General features: G+C 38.5%; 1 protein-coding gene across 1 annotated transcript in view; it reads left to right on the top strand.

Moving 5' to 3' along the window:
* Positions 1–2491, top strand: part of LOC143270446 (vomeronasal type-2 receptor 26-like) — a 41492-nt gene extending 39001 nt beyond the window's left edge. The window contains exon 6 of the mRNA XM_076560377.1: positions 1578–2491. Within this exon, the coding sequence (XP_076416492.1) occupies positions 1578–2491 (914 nt within the window). The remainder of the gene's footprint in view (positions 1–1577) is intronic.
* Positions 2492–24446: the final 21955 nt, after the last annotated feature.

Genomic DNA, 24446 nt, shown 5'->3' on the forward strand with positions numbered 1-24446 from the left:
TTATGTCCTGCTTTTGGTTTCTGATTTTGTAAATTTCAATATGTTCTCATTGCTTTTTAATTAGTTTTAATAAGGGTTTGACTATCATGCTGATTTTCTCAAAGAACCAACTCTTTGTTTCATTGATTTCTCTGTATTCTCTTTATTTCTGTTTATTTACTTCAGCATTCACTTTTATTTCTTGCTACCTACTCATCTTGGGTAGGCCTTCTTCTCTTTGTTTTACAGCTTTCAAGTGTGTTGTTAAGTTTCTGGTATGAAAATTCTCTAATTTCTTTATAAAGGTACTTGGTGATATGAATTTTTCTCTTAGCACCGCTTTCCTTGTGTACCATCAGTTTCCTTTGTTGTGTGTTCATTGTCATTGAATTCAAGGAAGGCTTTAATTTCTTTCTTTATTTCTTCCTTGACCCAGTGGTCATTCTTTAGAGAATTGTTAAGTTTTCTTAGTTTGTAGGCTTTATCTCGTTTAATCCATGGTGGTCTGATAGGATACAGAGAGTTATTTCAATATTTTTTTTATAGCTACAGAGATTTGCGTTATGACCAAGTATATGGTCAATTTTGGAGAAGGTTCTATGAGGTGCTGAAAAGAAGACATATTCTTTTGTGTTTGGGTGAAATGTTTTGTAGATACCTGATAGGTCCATTTGAGTCATAATGTTTGTTAATTCCATTATTTCTTTGGTTAGTTTCTATCCAGATGGCCTGTCTAATGGCAAGAATGTGGTGTTGAAGTTTCCCACTATTAACGTGTGGGGCTTGATGTGTGATGTACGCTTTAGAAATGTGTCTTTCACAAATGCCACAAATGTGCATTTGAGGCATAGATATTCAAAATCGAGATGTCATCCTGGTGGATTTTTCCAATTATGAACTTCCTTCTTCCTCTCTTTTGATTAACTTTGGTTTGAGCCTATGCTGTTACATATTAAGAGAGTTACATCAGCTTGCTTCTTAGGTCCGTTTGATTGGAAAATCTTTATTCAATCATTTACTCTGAGGTAATATCTAACTTTAATGTTGAGGTATGTTTCTTGTATACAACATAAGGGTGAATCCTATTTTGTATCCATTCTCGTAGATGGATAAAAAACACAGCCAGTGTGTTTTTATTGGGGGAATGTAGCCCCTTGATGTTGAGAGATAATAATGCCTCTGTGTGTTTGCTTGGGGGATGTGATTGAGAGAGATTTGTCCCTATTGCCAGCAGGTGGGGACACAAAAAAAACTTTCTGACTACACACATGAGAACCTAAAGGCTGATCAAGCTGGTGTGACTTAAGTTTAGAATTCTTTAAAGGATTACTTGACAGTTTTACTTCAATTGAACAAGTAGATTACAATTTTATTTTTATTGCCCTAGAAAAACAAGAATAAACTTGTCAGCACATGGTGTACCATGAGGTATTCATGACAGAAATTAGGAAGGGGATGTCTAAAGAGTTAGTGTCCTTCTCGACATGATAGTAAGGCAGAATGAACAAGGCTACACACAGCCTCAGTGTTCTTCATGGCTGAAGTACAAAATGTAAATAATTATAGACGCTTAAATATTGATTCATTTCCTCCCGTAGATCAGCAGGAGTGTATCCCTTGCCCACTTCAGGAGTATCCAAACCCTGAAAGAAACAACTGCCTTCCCAAGTCAGTGACATTTCTGTCTTTTGAGGATTCTCTGGGCAAGGCTCTGTCCTGCACAGCTCTGTGCTTCTCTGTCAGCACAGCTGTAGTTTTGGGGATCTTTCTCAAACACCAAGACTCACCCATTGTTAAGGCCAATAACCGGACACTCAGCTTCATCCTGCTCATCTCCCTCCTCTTCTGTTTTCTAAGTTCCTTTCTCTTCATTGGTCACCCAAGCACAGCCTCCTGCATATTGCAGCAAATTGCATTTGCACTTGTGTTCACTCTGGCTCTGTCCACTGTTTTGGCCAAAACTATAACTGTAATTCTGGCCTTTAGAGCCCTGAAGCCAGGAAGGACAATGAGAAGGCTGCTTGTCTCAGGCATCCATAACTCTGTCATCCCCATCTGTGTCCTGATCCAGTTTATTCTTCTTGGAGTCTGGCTGGGAACCTCGCCTCCCTATATTGAGGCAGATGCACACTCTGAACAGAGTCACATCATCATTTTGTGCAACAAGGGCTCACTTACTGCTTTCTACTGTGTGCTGGGATACTTGGGGATCCTGGCCCTAGGGAGCTTCACTCTGGCTTTCCTGGCCAGGAACCTGCCTGACACATTCAATGAAGCCAAGTTTCTGACATTCAGCATGCTGGTGTTCTGCAGTGTCTGGGTCACCTTCCTCCCTGTCTACCACAGCACCAAGGACAAGGCCATGGTGGCTGTGGAGGTCTTCTCCATCTTGACTTCCAGTGCAGGATTGCTAGGATGCATCTTTTTCCCAAAGTGCTACATTATTCTTGTTAAACCTGATGAAAACACTTTGAAATATTTTAAGAACAAAACACAATCTAGAAAAAATTGACTGGTTAATGAATTGAGTGTTTTTCATAAAATCCTTTAGTTTATTATAGTAAAAATTGAACTTACTTAACTTTTCAGTAAGATTTTCTGAAATATATATTTAAATAAAGTAGAAGAGCCCCTCACTGTGTCTCACATACAGACAATCTATTTCCAAATAGAAGCTACTGCTGAAAATTTACTTTATTTAGCTATGCTTGTTATCTATAAATTTATGGGCAACAGACATATTCAAAATTCAATTACAGCCAAGAGAACAGCCCCCTGCAACACCAGTGAAAACCAGAGCCACAGGTCCACCTTGAACCATTTGGGAACATGTGAGGCCCCATCTCTGGACTCGGCAGACAAGGTCCCTAGTTCCTAGGCCCTGGAGGGAACACCCTGTGCCTCTCCTCTAAGCCACTGGAGCCCCAGGGACTAGCCAGCTGCCCCTTCCCCCACCTCCTTCCCTAGAAAACAGCCCAGGGTGACACCAGTGAAAACCAGAAACATAAGCCCACCCTGCACCAATTGGGAATTGAAAACAGGTCCCACTCTGTACCCATTGGAAATAGCTCCTCCCTGAGACAGAGCCCACTCTTGCCCATTGGACTAAGTTCTGCTCCCTGAGACACAAAATCCATCAGCACAGATTTGACCAAGAGCCTGGATTAGACCAAGAGCTCCCATTAGACCAAAAGTATCATTCAAACACATAGAGTCTCCCTTAAAACCAGACAGCACTTTCATGGAATGGAGGGTAGACACCACTACAAAAATACAGTCAACAACATAAAGACTAATATGGCACCATCAGAACCTAGTGGTGCTACATCAGTAAGACCTGAACATCCCAAAGCAGAAGAAACAGAAGGAATAGACCTTTAAAATGACTTTAAGAAGATGATAGAAGCCTTTAAAGAGGAAATGAAGACTGCCCTTAAAGAACTCAAATAAAAGACAAATAATTGGAAGAAATCAGTACATCCCTTAAAGAAAGCCAAGAAAAAGCAGTTAAATAGGTGAATGAAAAAGTCCCAGATTTGGAAACTGAAATAGAGGCAATAAAGAAGACACAAACTGAGGGAAGGCTGGAAATGGAATATCTGAGTAAACAAACAGGAACTACAGATACAAGCATAACTAACAGATGCAAGAGATAGAAGAGAGAATCTCTGGCATTGAAGATACAATAGAGGAAACAGATTCATCAGTCAAAGAAAAACTAAAGTCAAAAAAGTCTTAACATAAAACATCCAGGAAATCTTGGACACTATGAAAAGACCAGACCTAAGAATAATAGGGATAGAAGAAGGAAAAGAATACCAATTCAAAGGCATAGACAATATATTCAACAACGTCATAGAAGAAAACTTTCCCAACTTAAAGAAGGAAATGCCTATGAAGGTACAAGAAGCTAATAGAACACCAAATGGACTGGATCTAAAAAAAAAGATCCTTTGCCACATAATAATCAAACCACTAAACATATAGAATAAAGATATAATATTAAGAGCTTCAAAGGAAAAAGGCCAAATAATATATAAAGGCAGACCCATCAGAAAAACACCTGACTTCTCAATGGAGACTCTGAAAGCCAGAAGGTCCTGGACAGAACTAATACAGAAACAAAGACAATAGATGCCAACCCAAACTATTATATCCAGCAAAACTTTCAATCACTATAAATGGAGCAAACAAAATATTCCATGATAAAAACAGACTTAAACAATACCTATCCACATATCCAGCCCTACAGAAAGCACTAGAAGGAAAAATCCAACCTAAAGAAGTTAGATACAACCATGAAAATACAGGCAAAAATAATTCCACACTAACAAACACCAAAGAAGAGAAACAACAATTACCAACAAAAATAACAGGTATTAACAATCACTGTTATTAATATTCATTAATATCAATGGTCTCAATTCACCTATAAAAAGACATAGGTTGACAAGTTGGATACAAAAACAGGATCAATCCTTCTGATGCATAAAAGAAACATACCTCAACTTTCAAGACAGACACTACCTCAGAGTAAAAGGCTGGGAAAAGACTTTCCAGTAAAATGGATTTAAGAAGCAAGCTGGTGTAGCTATCCTAATATCCAGGAAAACAGACTTCAAACTAAAATCAATTGAAAGAGATCAGCAAGGACATTTCATACTTATCACAGGGAAAATCCACCAAGATAAAGTCTTAATTCTGAATATTTATGCCCCAAACACAAGAGCACCCACATACACAAAAGAAACATTACTAAAGGTTAAATTGCACATCAAGGCCCACACATTAATAGTGGGAGATTTCAACACCCCGATTTACCACTGGGTGAATCTGCCAGATTGAAACTTAACAGAGAAATAAGGGACCTAACAGAAGTTATGACTCAAATGGACTTAATAGATATATACAGAACATTTCACTGAAACACAAAAGAATATACCTTCTTCTCAGCACCCCATGGAACCTTCTCTAAAATTGACCATATGCTCGATCACAAAGCAAATCTCAATGGATAAAAAAAATTGAAATAGCCTCCTGTATCCTTTTGGACCACCATGGCTTAAAGCTTGATTTCAACAACAACAAAATTTACAGAAAGCCTCATGGAAACTGGACAGTGCACAAATGAATCAATCACCAATGAGTCAAGGAAGAAATAAAGAAAGAAATTAAGATTTCCTAGAATTCAATGAAAATGAAAGTACTTCATACCCAAACTTATGGAACACTATGGAAGCAGGGCTAGGAGGAAAATTCATAGCACTAAATGCCCACATAAAGAAGATGGAGAAATCTAACACTCATGACTTAACAGCTCACCTGAAAGCTCTAAAACAAAAAGAAGCAAAACTCTTCCAGAAGGCATAGGTACTAGGAAATGATCAAATTGAGGGCTAAAATCAATGAAATAGAAACAGAGAAAAATAAAACAATAAATAAAACAAAGAGTTGGTTCTTTGAAAAAAATCAACAAGATAGATAAACCCTTATCCAAATTAACCAAAAGGCAATGAGAGAGAGAGAGCATCCAAATTAACAAAATCAGAAATGAAAAGGGAGACATAACAGACAATGAGGAAATCCAGATAATCATCAAGTCATACTTCAAAAACCTGTATTCCATAAAATTGGGAAATTAAAAAAATGGACAGTTTTCTGAATAGGTACCACATACCGAAATTTAATCAACACCAGATAAACGATTTAAATACCCATAACTCCTAAGTAAATAGAAGCAGTTGTTAATATCAAATTCCCCTCAGGTGCCTGCCCTGAGATTTCTTCCAGAGTCCTGAGGAAGATGCTGTGCAGGCAGGGGTTACCAATCTCAAGGATATCAAATGAAACTACTTACATGAAACTGTTAGGTTCATTCACTTTATTCTTCTGAGACAAAATTCTATCTACACAGTTTCAATTCTGTTCTCATCCTTAGCTCCTCTCTGTCCCTTCTCCTCCTGTCCTCTCATAGTTCTAAGTTCTTTCTATTCCATTCTCCTCATTCTCTTCACTACTCTCTTCATCCTTGTTCCTTCCTCTCCTCTCCCTGAGACCCGTCCATACACCTTCCATCAGCAATACTCTGGCCCTCCTGCTTTCTGGTCAGGTGGCGTAAGTCTGCTCAGAGATAGGAACTATGCCTCATAGCTTGATGAACCTGGTATGTAAAAGCCCCTTTGTTCTAAGTAAGTTGCTTGAGGGTGCCACTTGGGCTGTGAGAGAAAGGGGGGTCTGAGCTTAATTTGCACAAGAGTCAAACCTATGTTCTAACATCTGCCTGACCTAGGTGGTGTCTCCATATGGATATTTACCTGGTAGGTGCTCTGGAGAGCTTATTCTGTCTGCCATTTGTCCTTGGATTCTTTTGTCCAGAGCTGGCTCTGGCTTCATGTGCTTGCTAAAAAAATAATTGCAGAAGGCAAACTTCTGAATTCTAATGCTATATAGAATAAGCAGAAAGCCTGGAAGCAGGAAGCCTTGCCTGTCTGAGTGTATCCAATACCTTAGTTGTATATGTATATGATCAATCCATACTGTTTAGAAGTTCGAAGTTCTTAGGAAAATAATCAACTGGGAAAACATAGTACACAAGAAAATCATTGCAGGAACTGGCATATGTATATATAATATTATTAGCATATATATAATTGAGCCTTGGCTTTTTCCTCTGAAAGAGCCCTGCTTCTTCTTCCAGGTATTAGCATTTGTTATAGTCAGCTGAATTCCTGCTTCATATTTCTGTGGCCCAGAGCATATTAAAAGTCTCCCAACCAAAAAAATCCAGAGCCAGAAAGTTTCAGCAGAGTTCCACCAGAATTTCAAAGAAGAGCTACTATGAATACTCCTGAAATTGTTCTGAACAATAGAAACAGAAAGAACATTGACTAACTCTTTATGAAACTACAGTTACCCTAACATACAAACCACACAAAGAAACAATGAAGAAAGAGAATTACAGGCCAAATTCACTCATGAACATTTATATAAAAATACTCAATAAAATACTGGCAAATTTAATCCAAAAACACATCAAAAAATCATCCACTATGATCAAGTAGGCTTCATCCCAGAGATGCAGAGATGGTTCAACATACAAAAATCTGTCAATGTAATCTACCACATAAACAAATGGAAAGAAAAAAACATGATCATCTCATTAGATTTTGAAATAGCCTCAACAAAATCCAACAGCCCTTCACATAAAGGTCTTGGTGAGATCAGGTATAAAAGGAACATACTTAAACATAATAAAACAACACAAAGCAAGCCAACATCAAACTAAATGGACATAAACTCAAAGCAATTTCATTAAAATCAGAAAAAAGACAAGGTTTTCCATTCTCTCCAGGTCTAGTCAATCTAGTACTCAAAGTTCTAGCTAGAGCAATAAGACAATAAAAGAAGATCAAGGGGATACAAATTGGAAAGGAAGAAGTCAAACTTTTGCTATTTCCAGATGATATGATAGTATATATAAATGACCCCCAAAACTCTTCCAGGGAATTCCTACCACTGATAAACACCTTTAGTAATGTGGCAGGATACAAGATTAACTCGAATCAGTATCCCTCATATACACAAATGATAAGCAGGCTGAGAAGGAATTAGAGAAACATCACCCTTTACAATAGCCAAAAATAACATAAAATATCTTGGGGTAACTCTAACCTAATAAATGAAAGACCTGTATGACAAAAACTTTAAGTCTTTGAAGAAAGGAATTGAAGAATATATCAGAAAATGGAAAGATCTCCTATCCTCTTGAGTAGGTAGGATCAACATAGTAAACATGGCAATCTTATCGAAAGCAAGCTAAAGGTTCAATACAATCCCCATCAAAATTCCAAAGCAATTCTTCACAGACCTCAAAAGAACAATACCCAAATTCATATAAAAAACAGTATAGTCAAAGCAATCCTGTATAATAAAGGAACTTCTGGATACATCAAAATCCCTGACTTCAAGCTCTACTATAGAGCTATAGTAACAAAACAGCTTGTTATTGACATAAAAACTGACATGTGGACCAATGGAATCAAGTTGAAGATCCTTACATTAATCCACACAATTATGAATGCCTGATTTTTGACAAAGAATCCAAAATGATACAATGGAAAAAAGAAAGTATCTTCAACAAATGGTGCTGGCATAACTGGCTGTCAACATGTGTAGAAAAATTCAAATAGATCCATATCTATCACCATGCACAAAACTCAAGTTCATATGGATCAAAGACTTCAACATAAATACAGCTACACTGAACCTGATAGAAGAGAAAGTAGGAAGTAGTCTTGAATGCATTAACATGGGAGACCTCTTCCTAAATATAACACCCATAGCACAGACACTGAGAGAAATAATTAATAAATGGGACCTCCTGAAACTGAGAAGCTTCTGTAAGACAAAGGACACAGTAAATAATACAAAACAATAGCCTACAGAATTGGAAAAGATTTTTACCAACCCCACATCTGATAGAGGGCTGCTCTCCAAAATATATAAAGAACTCAAGAAACTAGACATCAAAATACCAAATAATCCAATTAAAAATGGGGTACAGATCTAATCAGAGAATTCTCAACAGAAAAATCTCAAATGGCCCAAAGACATGCAAGAAAGTGTTCAACATCCTTAGCCATCAGGGAAATGCCAATCAAAATGACTCTGAGATATCATCTTATGCCTCTCAGAATGGCTAAGATCAAAAACACTGATGACCTCTTATGCAGGAGAGGATATAGAACAAGGGGAACACTTCTCCACTGCTGGTGGGAGTGCAATATTGTACAGTCATTTTGGAAATCAGTATGGCAGTATTTCAGAAAACTGGGAATCAAACTACCTCAAGACCCAGCAATACCACTCTTGGACATATACTCAAAAGATGCTCACCCATACCACAAGGACATTTGCTCAACTATGTTCATGGCAGCACTATTCATAATAGCCAGAACTTGAAAACATCATAGTTGCCCCTCAACTGAAGAATGGATAGAGAAATTTTGGCACATTTACACAATGGAGTATTACGTAGTCGTAAAAAACAAACAAAACAAACAAACAAAAAACAAAACAAAACAAAAAAACAATGCCATCATGAAATTTGCAGCCAGTTGATGGAACTAGAAAAAAATTACCTTGAATCACATGACCCAGACCCAGAGAGACAAACATGGTATGTACTCACTTATAAGTGAATATTAGTGGCAAAGCAAAGGATAAACAGGTTACAAACCGCAGCTCCAGAGAAGCCGATAAAGAGGAGGACCCTAAAAGGAACACACATGGATCACCCCAGGAAGGGGAAAGGATTAAGATGTCTTGGGTAAACTAGGAGCTGGGGAGTAGAAGGGAGGAGATGAGAGGAACATGAGGGTTCGAGATGGCCAACTTCGGGGAAGGACAGTGAGGGAGGGTAATGACAGAGATATCTTGACAGAGTGAGCCATTATGGGGTTAGGGAGAAATGTGGTGTTAAGGAAATCTCCAGGAATCCACAAGGATGTCCCCAGCTAAGACTCATAGCAATGGTGGAGAGGGTGCTTGAACTAGCTTTCCTCTGTACTCAGATCAGTGACAACCCTAATTTTCATCATGGAACCTATATCCAGTGACAGATGGAAGCAGATATAGAGACCCACAGCCAAGCACTTTGCCAAGCTCCTGGAATTCTGCTGAAAAGAGGGAGGAAAAATTATAGGAGCAAGGTGAGTCAAGATTATGATGGGAAAGACCACAGAGACGGTGGATCCAAGCTAGTGGGAATCCATGGATACTGAACTGACAGCTTGGGAGTTGGCATGGGACCACACTAGGCCCTCTGAATGAGGGTGAAAGTTGTGCAGCTTGATGTGTTTGTGGGTTCCCTGGCAATGGGACCGGGACTCATCCTGAGTACATGAACTGACTTTTTTAAAAGCCTGTTCACTATGGTGCCATGCCTTACTCAGCCTTGATGCAGGGGAAGGGAGTTGAGTCTGCCCCAACTTGGTGAGACAGGCTGTGTTGAATACTCAAGGGAGGTCTTACCCACTACGAGTAGTGGATGGGAGTGGGATGGGGAGAGGTGGGGGGAGAGGGAAAAGAGTAGGGAGGGGGAAAAGTGGATTTATAAAGAAAACAACAATTTTAAATTAATAGATAAACCTTTAAAAATCAAGAAGAACAACAAAAAGAAAATAAGATCCTCTTTCATGGGAATGTAGTTGTATTTGCTCTGCCCATGACCTTGGGCTATAGGAACAGTAGGAGGTGGCGCTTCTTACCATTGTATGTGACCTCTTAAAAGGAAAAGAGGAAGTGTGATGAGCCCTTGTTCCCTGCTGCCTGGTTCCTAGTGTGATTGAACTGCCAGGTGGATTTGCCCTGGTCAGATCAGAGGAAGACTTCAGCTGTCTACTCTGTTCTGTATTCATGAGTGTATTTCCTCAATTTACCCTAATAAATTTCGCCAATACTCCTTAAACAGACTCCAAAGGATTTATTTCATTACCAGGGCCTATACTGCCTCCCTGACTCCTATCCCTGGGGACTCCAGGGTGTCATGTCAAAAAAAAAATTGGAACCAATTGCTAACTGTGATGCATATCAGCATAACAAAATACATACTGGTTTCCAGGTTCTCTCAGCATCTGAAGTAGCTCTTTCAGAGTGCATGCTGGCATCCTGGTTCCTACCAGCTCTTCTCACAATGCTCCCTACCATAAAATTTTCATTCATGGGTTCTCTTCCTCCAGGTTCTCATTCATATATAGCCCTGCAATTTTGGTCTTGTGCCCTCTTGGCTGTCTTGTGGTCCTCTTGGTCCCCTCTCTCTTGACCCTTTCTCCTCTTTGTACTCCCTCTTCTGTCTCCTCTGTTTCTGTCATTGTCTCTCTGTTTCTCTCTATATATTCCCATCCCTCTCCTTTCATGGCCCAGTTCAGTAGTCTACCGACCATGTTTAGTCTACTAATTTCTTTCCCTCCTCTAGACTCTTCCAGATGCCCATGGCTGTACTCTTCTTCCTTTCAACATTAAGAACCTTCTCCTCAACCATACCTTGGAGTGGTCATGCCCTTATTTTATACAAAGGGATTCTCATGGCAGACTCAGGTGTCCTCTTTCCTGGGGACCTTGTCCGACTCTGCTCTGACCCATTTCCACAACTTTGTATCAGCCATCCAATACCTGGAGACACTCTACTAGGTAGTCCTCTGGCCACTTCAGCCTAGGAATCAGGGTGGTCGTGTGGGGGCGCAGGGTTGTGTCCCTGGGCCCAAAGCCTAGGGGCTGGAGTGTTTAGGTATGAGGAATAAAGACTTACCTCTTAGTCCAGTTGGGTGCTGGCAGGCTCTGTCTCAGGCAACAGTTGTAGCCCATACTCAGATATTTTAACATTACTTCATAAACATAAAAACTTCCAATTTTTTGGAGACTTTAATATGCCTAAATTCAAAATGTGCATATTGAGACTGATTATACAGACCACCAAAACTTAATGTGCAAATAAGTACTTTCTGTACATTGGAGTCATGCTTAAGTTTATGTTAAACACGTTGATGTGAGGAAACCAGAAACATCAAAGTCAAACTCTGCATGGTTGCATTTTAAGAAGACACTTCAAAAATATTTTTAGTTTGAAAGAAGAAACTAAAACATAAATGCTAAATATTTCAAAACAGTGAATCATATACTTCCAATCCTATGGAAAAGGTGTATCTATCTTTAAAAAATATGTTTAAAATTCTATAAAATATTTGCAATTTCTTATATACCCTGTGCTTTTACTAATGAAGATACGGTGTTGTGCATATGAAGCATTCATGCTCTGTGAGAAACAAACACAAGTAAACACACGAGTTATAGAAGAGATGGAGTGCCTCTGTAGAGAGTAGCAGTTAGGAACATCTGGAAGAAATAACAAATAAAATGCTGATAACGGAGGAAATGATACGATAGGCACTAGAAAAATAATGAATTCAATAGATATTAATAAGATTTTTCAGAAAAAGCAAAATTGAAAAATCTACTTTGCAAATATACTGGATATTTTTAAAGAATGAAAATAAATAACAAATATATTGATAGTTATATCTTTTGAATTCATGATGACAGTCACAAATTGTAAGTGGGCAAGTATCACAAAATTATTTCATAACCAACTAAGACTAAAGCAAGAGTTTTATATCTATCTGTTAAAAAGACCTTTTCTCCTTGGAAATGACTAAACAGTTTCACAAAGGGAGTTTTTCCCAGCTTTCAAGAATCTAATAATTCTCATTCTCTCAAGTACAGTCACAGAATGAACACACAGGAGAATTCAATAAATCCTATGGAAATAGATAGAATTGTTTCTGATGACTGAGAACAATATTACAAGGAAGAAATTCAAAGCACGTACTCCTTATACTGAACTCACATGAAAAAGTCAGACAAGATAATTCAGAAGGAGGAAATTCTATGATCATATTAGGTTTTTGTAGTTTATTTCAATAATTTTTGTCAATATAAATAAATACAAATTATCACGGAATTGAAAATATACTAAAGTATAACAATGAAATAGATAGATTGTTTACTTTATGTCCAACAAAGTAGATGAGCAATATCAATCTGGAATGGTTAATTGAGAGCATTTGGGAATTTTCACTATTGAGAAATGATTTACTTGAGTCTGAAAAGTCAATGGAAATGTGGGCAAATGCCAGAGAGCTGGTGCAGAGAAATGGCTTGAAGTAAAAGGAGAACCTGAGCAGAGACCCACAAGAACTTTTGTTCCTAGTAGATGTGGATCATTGTGTGACGTGTCCAGAAAGTCATTATGCAAACACAGAGCAGATCCACTGCATCCAGAAAGCAGTACCATGAAGACCCTTTGGGAAAGGCACTCACCTACTTGGCCTTGGGCTTCTCTGAACTAACAGGAGGTGTTCTTGGTGTCTTTGTGAAGTACCACCACACTCCCATTGTTAAGGACAACACTCTGGTTCTCACTTACATCCAGCTCATCACTCTGACCTTCTGTTTTCTCTGTCCATTGCTCTTCATTGGCCGTCCTAACACAGCCACCTGTATCCTGCAGCAGAGCACATTTGTAGATTTGTAGTTCTGTTCATGGTGGCTCTCTCCACAGTCTTGGCCAAACTATTACTGTGGTTCTGGATTTCAAGATAACTGTTGCAGGGAGACTAATAAGGTGAATAATGGTATCAAGAGCACCTAACTACATAATTCCCATCTGCACCATTATCCACCTTGTGCTCTGTGGAATTTGGCTGAGAACCTCTCCTCCATTTATTGAGTCAGATGCTTACTCTGAGCATGGACACATAATTATTATATGCAACAAGGGCTCCACTATTGCCTTCCATTATTTCCTGGCATACCTCTGTGGATCTTACAGATTACTCAATGTTTTTCTTAATTACACAGAAGTCTTCAAGCCTGTTTAGCACAAATCCAATTGTCAGAGTTCATATAGCAATTTGAGATTTTATATTTGTTGGTTCTGTTTCCTGATGAAATTGATCTTTATTCTCTCATCTTCTATTGTTTTTACATAGTTCTCTAAATTAGAAAGCCTGTTTTCATAAAAATTTCATTGTTTCTCTCAATAAATATTAAAGAGAATATGAATGGGATGCGTATATATTCTTTACTCTCCCAAATTGCATAACTTTGCCTTTACAGCATCAAATGTTTTCATATGGATCCATGTGTTTTTGATGCCTTTGGTATGTTTCCTGGATTCATCATGCTTACATTTCATGTATGCTTTTGCTATGAAGGAAGGCACATTTTTAAAATGAATATGATTTTGACATGAAGGAATTACTCTGCCAAAAATACTGCATAATTAGCTGCATACTAGAATAGAATAGACCAATTCGTTTAATTATAACCCAAAGTCAGATATCAGTTAATAAGATATTTACCCAATTACATGAAGCTTCTGTTAAATCTGTAAAGATTGTGAAATGTCCTGCTGTAACCAGTTCTGTAGAATCTGTGTTCATGTCTATCTTTGACTATAGATATCAAAATGGCTTTTCTACTAACTCATTCACAATTTTTCAATTTTGATAAATTACTCTATATTCTTTATTGTGTAACTCCTGCGTATTTATGAGTACTAATTTCTCCATATTTTATCAATATTGTTAAGAGATATGTAATTCTTTGGGAACAACATTTCTGACTCTTCTAATTTCTTGTGTAGTGTACATTTACATAAATATGTAAGACATTATGTGATATGTGCCTTGTATCTTGACATTTGTCGAGTTTTTTTGTAGTTTACAAGCTGTAAACTTTCAAGAATAAGGTAGAGGATAACTTATGTCAATCACTACAGGTAAACTGAAAACAAGCCAGAGTCTGTCTTTGTGAATGGGCTCATCAGGGTGACTTATATAAATACGTTTTCGCGTTTTCGCATACAATAAGTTGTTATCATGGTTTGCCTTCCCTCATCTCCTCCCAGATCCTCCTTAAAGCCAACCAACCAACTCCCTGACCCCTTTTTCTCTCTCTTTAGGAAACAAACAGGAAAAACACCCAACCAGAACAAAATAAAACAAACAACAACAAAACTAGGTAGTGTGTAGAACACATGGAAAGGTAGGCACACACACACAAACACACTTTTACACACACAGGTGTCTTGCCTGCAATATAAGCTAGTGCAACTGTGGCATAGATTTTGAGGGAGTAACCAGTCAACATCTGCTTTGACTTTAGGTCCACTCTATGGAAAACATACCTGACATTTTTGTGTGTGTGTGCCAAAGACCTGAAAGTAAATGGACAAGGGAAGAGGGTAAAACCAAATGCCACTGTCTATTAAAAGGCCATAGCAATAAGATGACTCCTAATGACATTCTGGAATAGATCAGTGCCTTCCTCAACCACTGTCAGAGAAGCTTCCTCCTGCAGCAGATGAGAGCAAATAGAGAGACCCACAGTCGGACATTATGCTGAGAAAGATAGACTTTGGAACTCTCAGCCCTAAATGTTATGTCTCCCTCTAATCCCTCCCCTCAGGATGTAGGGATCACTGTGGTAGATGAGGCAGAAAGAGTGTTGGAGGGAGAAGGACTAGAGACACCAGAAGAACAAGGCCCTCTACATAAACAAGATAGGTACACAAGTGATCTCACAGAGACTGTGGCAACATGCACAGGGCCTGCACTTGTCTGTACTTGATGGAGCAAAAGTGGATGTGTTCACATTCCTCCATTCCTAACCCAGTAGCTGTTTCCAATTGCTAAGCAATTGCAAATGAAAGTCTAATTTTTTCCAAGAGAGTCTCACTAAGGGAACAAAAGCTCCTTCTAAGTATAGGATGCAAAACTAACACTAGATTGCCAACAGAAAAAATCTCAATAGTGTTGCCCAACTTCCCTTCTGGACCAGAGAGAGTTGGACAAGAGAACTTCCTTTTGGACAAGAGAGAGAGACTTCCTGAATCTGTCAGCTCTTTCTGAAACAAGTACACTGATAAGACCAAGAAGGAACCACAAGGAGATGGGCAGACGTCAAGGCAGAAGTACATACAACAAAATGAAGAGCAATACAGCATCACCAGAACCTAGCCCGCCTCCAACATCTAGACCTGAACACCAAAAATTGGAAGAAGCAGAAGAAAGTAGCCTTATGAGTAACTTCATGAAGAAGGTAGAGGCTTGTGTAGAGGAAAAGACAAGAAAATTGGAAGAACGCTGTAAACAACTAGAGGAAAGGGCAAACAAATTAGAAGAAAACAATAAAGCCCTCCAAGAAAACAATAAAGTCCTGGAAGAAAACAATAAAGTCCTGCAAGAAAACAATAAAGCACTGAAAGAAAATCATGAAAGAGTAATGAAACAAACAAAGGAAACAGTCCAAGAACTGAAAAGGGAAATTGAAAAAATAAAGAAGACACAAACAGAGGGAATGCTGGAAATAGAAAACCTGAGTAAAAGATCGGGAACTTCAGATGCAAGTATAACCAACAGAATGTAAGAGATGGAAGAGAGGATTTCTGGCACTGAAGATACAGTAGAAGAAATAGTTTCATCAGTTGAAGGAAACACTAAATCCAACAAAGTCATGAACCAAAATGTCCAAGAAATTTGGGACACCATGAAAAGACCAAACCTACAAATTATAGGGATAGAAGAAGGTGAAGAATACCAACTCAAAGGCACAGAAAATATATTCAACAAAATTATAGAAGAAAACTTTCCCAACTTAAAGAAGGAAATGCCTATGAAGATACTAGAAGCCTATAGAACACCAAACAGACTAGACCCCCCAAAAAAGTCCCCTCGACATATAATAATTAAACAACTAAATGTACAGAATAAAGAAAGAATACTAAGAGCAGCCAAGGATAAAGGCCAAGTGACCTATAAAGGTAAACCCATCAGAATAACACCTGATTTCTCAATGGAGACTTTGAAAGCCAGAACGACCTGGACAGATGTAATGCAGACACTAAGAGACCATGGATGTCAGCCCAGACTAATATACCCAGCAAAACTTTCAATCATCATAGACGGAAGGAACAAGACATTTGAAGATAAAGCCAGATTTAAACAATACCTATCCACAAACCCAGCCCTACAGAAAGCACTAGAAGGAAAATTCCAACCGAGGGAAGTCAGATACACACACGAAAACACAGGCAATAGATAAAGGCACAACAGTAAACCCCAAAGAAGAGAAGTACACACACACTACCACCAAAAATAACAGGGATGAAGAATCACTGGTCATTAATATCCCTTAATATCAACGGACTTAATTCACCTATAAAAAGACATAGACTTACAGAATGGATACGAAAGCAGGACCCACCTTTCTGCTGCATACAAGAAACACATCTCAAATTCAAAGACAGACACTACCTAAGAATAAAACGCTGGGAAAAGACTTTCCAATCAAATGGTCTTAAGAAACAAGCAGGGGTAGCCATCCTGATATCCAACTAAATAGACTTCAAACTAAAATCAATCAAAAGAGATCAAGAAGGACATTACATCCTCATCACAGGAAAGATCCACCAAGATGATGTTTCAATTCTGAACATTTATGCCCCAAACACAAGGGCACCCACATATGTAAAAGAAACATTACTAAAGCTTAAACCACATATAAAACCCCACACATTAATAGTGGGAGATCTCAACACCCCACTTTCACCACTGGACAGATCTCCCAAATCAAAACTTAACAGAGAAATAAAGGACCTAACTGATGTCATGACCCAATTGGACCTAATAGATATCTACCGAACATTCCATCCTAACAAGAAAAAATATACCTTCTTCTCAGCACCCCATGGAACTTTCTCTAAAATCGACCACATACTTGGCCACAAAGCAAATCTCAACAGATACAAAACAATTAGAATAACCTACTGTGTTCTATCAGACCACCATGGTTTAAAGTTAGATTTCAACAACAACAAAAACTACAGAAAACCTACAATCTCATGGAAACTGAATAATGCTCAACTGAATCACCAATGGGTTAAGGAAGAAATAAAGAAAGAAATTAAAGACTTCCTAGAGATCAATGAAAATGAAGACACCACATACCCAAACTTATGGGACACTATGAAAGCAGTGTTAAGAGGGAAATTCATAGCACTAAATGCCCACATAAAGAAGTAGGAGAAATCCCACACTAGTGACTTAACAGCACATCTGAAAGCTCTAGAACAAGAAGAAGCAAAGTCTCCCAGGAAGAATAGACGCCAGGAAATTATCAAAGTGAGAGGTGAAATTAATAAATTAGAAACTAAGAGAATAATACAAAAAATTAATGAAACAAAGAGTTGGTTCTTTGAGAAAATCAACAAGATAGACAAGCCCTATCCAAACTAACCAAAAGACACAGAGAGAGAATCCAAATCAACAAAATCAGAAATGAAAAGGGGGACATAACAACAGACATTGAGGAAATCCAGAGAATTATAAGGTCATATTTCAAAAACCTCTACTCCACAAAACTGGAAAACCTAAAAGAAATGGACATTTTTCTGGATAGGTACCAGATACCTAAGTTAAATCAAGACCAGATAAACTATTTAAATAGTCCAATAACCCCTAAGGAAATAGAAACAGTCATTAAAAGTCTCCCAACCAAAAAAAGCCCAGGACCAGATGGTTTCAGCGCAGAATTCTACCAGATCTTCAAAGAAGAGTTAATACCAATACTCTCTAAATTGTTCCACATAATAGAAACAGAAGGAACATTACCAAACTCCTTCTATGAGGCTACAATTACCCTGATTCCTAAACCTAACAAGGATGTAACAAAGAAAGAGAACTACAGACCGATCTCCCTCATGAACATTGATGCAAAAATACTCAATAAAATACTGGCAAACAGACTCCAAGAACACATCAGAACAATTATCCACCATGATCAAGTAGGCTTCATCCCAGGGATGCAAGGGTGGTTCAACATATGAAAGTCCATCAATGTAATACACCATATAAACAAACTCAAAGAAAAAAACCACATGATCATCTCACTAGATGCAGAAAAGGCATTTGACAAAATCCAACATCCCTTCATGATAAAAGTCTTGGAGCGATCAGGAATACAGGGGACATACCTAAACATAATAAAGGCAATATATAGCAAACCAACAGCCAACATCAAATTAAATGGAGAGAAAATCAAAGCAATTCCACTAAAATCAGGAACGAGGCAAGGCTGTCCACTCTCCCCATACTTATTCAATTAGTACTTGAAGTTCTAGCCAGAGCAATAAGACAACATAAGGAGATTAAGGGGATTCAAATTGGAAAGGAAGAAGTCAAGCTTTCCCTATTTGCAGATGACATGATAGTATACTTGTGTGACCCCAAAGATTCCACCCAGGAACTGATAAAGCTTAGAAACACCTTCAGCAACATAGCAGGATACAAGATCAACTCAAAAAAATCAGTAGACCTCCTATATACAATGGACAAAGAAGCTGAGAAGGCAATTAGAGATACATCACCCTTTACAATAGCCAAAAATGACATAAAATACCTTGGGGTAACACTAACCAAGCAAGTGAAGGACCTATATGACAAGAACTTTAAGTCTCTGAAAAAAGAAATTGAAGAAGATGTCAGAAAATGGAAAGATCTCCCATGCTCATGGATAGGCAGGGTTAACATAGTAAAAATGGCAATCTTACCAAAAGCAATTTACAGATTCAATGCAATCCCCATCAAAATACCAACACAATTCTTCACAGACCTGGAAAGAATAATACTCAACTTCATATGGAAAAACAAAAAACCCAGGATAGCCAAAAGAAACCTGTACAATAAACCAACTTCTGGAGGCATCACAATCCCTGACTTCAAGCTCTACTATAGAGCTACAGTAATAAAAACAGCTTGGTATTGGCATAAAAACCAACATGTGGACCAATGGAATCGAATTGAAGACCCTGACATTAACCCACACACCTATGGACATATAATTTTTGACAAAGAAGCCAAAAGTGCGCAATGGAAAAAAGAAAGCATCTTCAACAAATGGTGCTGGCATAACTGGATATCAACGTGTAGAAGGCTGCAAATAGATCCATATCTGTCACCGTGCACAAAACTTAAGTCCAAGTGGATCAAAGACCTCAACATAAATCCAGCTACTCTGAACCTGCTGGAGGGAAAGTAGGAAATAGTCTTGAACACATTGGCATAGGAGATCACTTCCTAAATATAACACCAGTAGCGCAGACACTGAGACAAACAATCAATCAATGGGACCTCTTGAAACTGAGAAGCTTTTGTAGAGCAAAGGATATGGTCAACAAGGCAAAGTGACAGCCTACAGAATGGGAAAAGATCTTCACCAACCGCACATGTGACAGAGGACTGATATCCAGAATATATAAGGAACTCAAGAAATTAGACATCAAAACGACCAACAGTCCAATTGAGAAATGGGCTTTAGAACTAAACAGAGAATTCTCAACAGAGGAAACCCAAATGGCTGAAAGACATTTAAGGAATTGCTCAACATCCCTAATCATCAGGGAAATGCAAATCAAAGCAACTCTGAGATATCACCTTATGCCTGTCAGAGTGGCTAAGATCAAAAACACTGAAGACACTTTATGCTGGAGAGGATGTGGAACTAGGGGAACTCTCCTCCACTGCTGGTGGGAATGCAAGCTTGTACAACCACTTTGGAAATCAATATGGTGCTTTCTTAGAAAATTGGGAATCAATCTCCCCCAAGATCCAGCTATACCACTCCTGGGCATATACCCAAGAAATGCTCAATCATACCACAAGAGCACTTGCTCAGCTATGTTCATATCAACATTGTTTGTAATAGCCAAAACCTGGAAACAACCTAGATGCCCTTCAACTGAAGAATGGATAAATAAATTGTGGCACATATACACAATGGAATACTACTCAGCAAAGAAAAACAATGACATCATACGGTTTGCAGGCAAATGGATGGATCTAGAAAAAAATCATCCTGAGTGAGGTAACCCAGACTCAGAAAGACAAATATGGTATGTACTAACTCATAGGAAGATGCTAGATATGGAACAAGGATGACTGGACTGCTACTCACATCACCAGTGAGGCTACCTGGAAAACGGGACCCCAAAAAAGACATGGAGAAATGGATGAGATCTACATGAACAACCTGGTCATGAGTGGGAAAAATGAAAGGCGACGGTCGAGGGAAAGAGAGTGGGAGATCCTAGCTGGATCAAGAAAAGAGAGGGAGAACAAGGAATAGGAGACCATGGTAAATGAAGACCACATGAGAAGGGGAGGAAGCAGAGGGCTAGGGAGGCCCTCGGAGATCCACAAAAATACCCCCGCAAAAGACTGCTGGCAATGGTCGAGAGACAGCAGGAACTGACCTACTCTGGTGATGGGATGGCCAGACACCCTGATAGTTGTGCCATAAACCCCATCAAGGACTGAGGAATCTGGATGCAGACATCCACGGCTGGGATGGAGCACTGGGAGTCTAATTAGTGAGAAAGAAGAGGGTTTATATGAGCGAGAATTGTTGAAGCCAAGGTTGGATAAAGCACAGGGACAAATAACCAAATGAATGGAAGCACAGGATCTATGAACCAAAGGCTGAGGGGCCCCCAACTAGATCAGGCCCCCTGAATGGGTGAGACAGTCATTTGGCTTGATCTGTTTGGGAGGCAGCTATGCGTTTGTGCCCGGTCCTGGGCTCGTTGCATGAGATGGTTGTTTGAATCCTGGGACTTATGCAGGGACACTTGGCTCGGTCTGGGAGGGGGGGAATGGACCTGCCTGGACTGAGTCTACCAGGTCGATCCCGGTCCTTGGGGGAGACCTTGATCTGGAGGAGGTGGGAATGGGGGGGTCGTTTGGGGGGAGGGGGAGGGGGGAGAGAGGGGGAGAACAGGGGAATCTGTGGCTATTATGTTGAACTGAATGGTGTTATAAAATAAAAAAAAACCAAAAAACTCAATAGTGTCTTTGGAGTATCCTTCTGTCATAATGTCCTGTAAGTCTTTTCATTTTTTCTCTTTTGTATTTTATTATGTATTTTATGTATGTATTATGGCTCCTCTTTTAGTGTTTTTTATGAGATTCCTGAGAGCGTGAACAAGTGGGTTTCTATGTGTATATCTGTTTTTTGTGTGATCTCTTGGGAAATTTTCCTCTTGTATGGTAGTTTTCTACTATTCTGATTTGCTAGTTTTTGTTTGATATACTGCTATATTATATTATATTATATTATATTTTATAAATTTTCTTTAGAAGCCTGATTGTTTTCTAGTGAGAGATAGAATGGAGTTATATCTGAGCAGGAGGAGTGATGGGGAGGAACATGGAGAAGAACAGAGTGGAGAAACTGTAATTAGGATATATCATGTAAGAAAAAAGATATTTTCCATAAATGAAAAGGAAAGATAAAAAAGATATAAAATATAATTGTAAACCATAATATCTAAGCAAATGTTGTATAAGCTAAATTTCGCAAAAACAAAATATTAAAAGCCCCAAAACTTCCAAGATATCATTGGTTTCATTTTTTAATTTTGTTGTTTATTGAAAATAGATTTTTTATACACTATATTGTTATCAGGGTTTTCCTTCCCCCACTCCTCCCAGATCTCCAGCACCTTCCTATCCACCTCAAAACACATCTTTTCTCTTGCCTTCTCATTAAAAACACACAGACATATAAAATAAATAAGTCAATAAAAATAATCTAGAATAGGAAACAAACAAATAGAAAATGTCATCATTCCCCACTGACTTCATCTTGTGTTGCCATCTCCTGCTGCGCATATGGCCTGCCCTTCAGTGTCCTTTGTGTATCCTGTGAGACCTCATGGGAGAAACAAAATTTTCCTTTCATTTCCTGAGCAGGTTTAAGTTTCTGCAGTGATTAACTGAAAAAGAAGTAATAAAAAATTGGTCATAAGAGAAGAAATTGTCTTTTTTGTTTGTTTTTTTGAGACAGGGTTTCCATGTGTAACAGCCCTGGCTGTGCTGGAACTTACTTTGTAGACCAGGCTGGTCTCAAACTCACTGAGATCCACCTGCTTCTGCCTCTTGAGTGCTGGGATTAAAGGCATGAGCCACCACTGCACAGGTGGAAATTCTTTAACATGAGCTTGTTCATGACATATTGTGTACAACACTAAACTTTGTCAGAAGATCAGAGAGACAAAGGAACAAGCCACTGCCAGGTCTTACCTCTAGGACTCCTCAACCTGAAAAGTCCTCAGCTGATAGGATTCAGGTTGAATGAGCTTCCTCAACCGAAAAGGCTACCACTGTTTGACTGTTTATTTCCTAGATTGAGGCAAACATATGTAGTCCAGGGTGGCTTTGAACTCACAGACATCCAGACAATCTCTGCCTTAGAAGTGCTAGGATTAAAGGTATGTGCCACCACTGTTTAGCATCTATGTTTAATCTAGTGGCTTATTCTGTTCTCTGACCTTCAGGTAAATTTTATTGGGGTGCACAATATATCACCACAGTTCTGAATTTTTGTCTAAAATAATAGCAGAAGGTTATAGCTAATATAAGAAAAACTATACACAATAAGTGTATATAATACATACAGTCAAGAATTACATTAACAATGTCCAGTCCATTAACATTTGAAACTTCAGACAAAGAGCTCCATTATTTATCCTATTTTGGTGAGTCCAAAATGTTGTATCTAATTCACGTCCTATCCTAACTTTTATTACCAACTGAAAATGGTCTTTTGATGTCTTTCAGACTTGTACACTTTACACCTCTTTAGTGAGTTTCTTTTCTGCTTTTGTTAACATGGAAAAATTTAGCTATAACTATCTAGTCTTCAGAGCACATGCTCTTTCTTTAATATGTAATAAATACTTCATGGTGGAAAACAAACCTGGACAGATTACCTCCCTAAAGATAGCTTTGACTCTAGATCAAAATTTATTAAAATAATTTAATTCTTATAGTAACAAGGACAAATACTGTGGAGAGAGACATAAGGTACAGAAAGACATTTACACACTCAGACCCCACACTTTAACCTAAAACTTCTTTAAAACACACCTGTCCAGTTCTAGTATTCCAATGTTCTAACAGAATCCAAAAATACATATCAGCTCATATATATAAGGACTGTGTTGACTTCTGGACAAATAGTTGCTCATCATTTTTATCATTTACTTCTCTGTTCTCTGTGAGAAAAATTACATGAAATGAAAAATGTAATGGCAGATAGGCTTTAAGCTTCCTTGTTTTAAAGAGATATCATCAGTATTAAAGAACAGACATAGTAGGATTCAGGAGAGCTGTAGGTGCTGAGATTTGAGTGTATCAACTCTTTACAGAGCAGAGTACAAGGAACCTGAACTGGAGGCCAGAACCTGAGGTAGGTAGAACCCTCAAAAGTCTGTGAATAATGACCTACTTTCACCATATAGGCCCCAAACTCTTCAAAATCCTACAATCTCCTCGTATAACCAGAACCTCAGTATCACAATCAACTGAATTAGAGAAAGAACAGCAACCATAAATAAAAATATCCTCAAGTTCAGACACACACCCAACATCTAAGTGTAGTATTGAGATGATATGGTCCACAATGCACCATCCCTTATCATGTGGTCTGCTTGCTATATAACACACAATGCCTCTGTGTGGGTTCAGCTCCACACCATGCATATGACTTTCCTCAGCAAAAGACGTCCCAGATGCAATATCCTCTGAGGCCCTCCCTCCTCACAGGACTCTGGGCATGCCTCACAACCCTGGTCAGTTAAGTCGGAAACCGTGATGCACACTTCCTTAGGCCCCTCAAGTTTGCAACTCTTTACTTCCTGCAACACAGAACCATTTTTAAAATTCTAGTATGCCCTGCCACCATCTTAAACTGTACCCTGATGCCTTGGGTTATAGTTACAGTAGTCTCTCTGTGATAATCCATGGGAATATGTCTGTATTTGATCACTCTCTAGCAGGGATCCATCTCAT

This window comes from Peromyscus maniculatus, chromosome 23, assembly GCF_049852395.1.
Source record: "Peromyscus maniculatus bairdii isolate BWxNUB_F1_BW_parent chromosome 23, HU_Pman_BW_mat_3.1, whole genome shotgun sequence".
Taxonomy (NCBI): domain Eukaryota; kingdom Metazoa; phylum Chordata; class Mammalia; order Rodentia; family Cricetidae; genus Peromyscus; species Peromyscus maniculatus.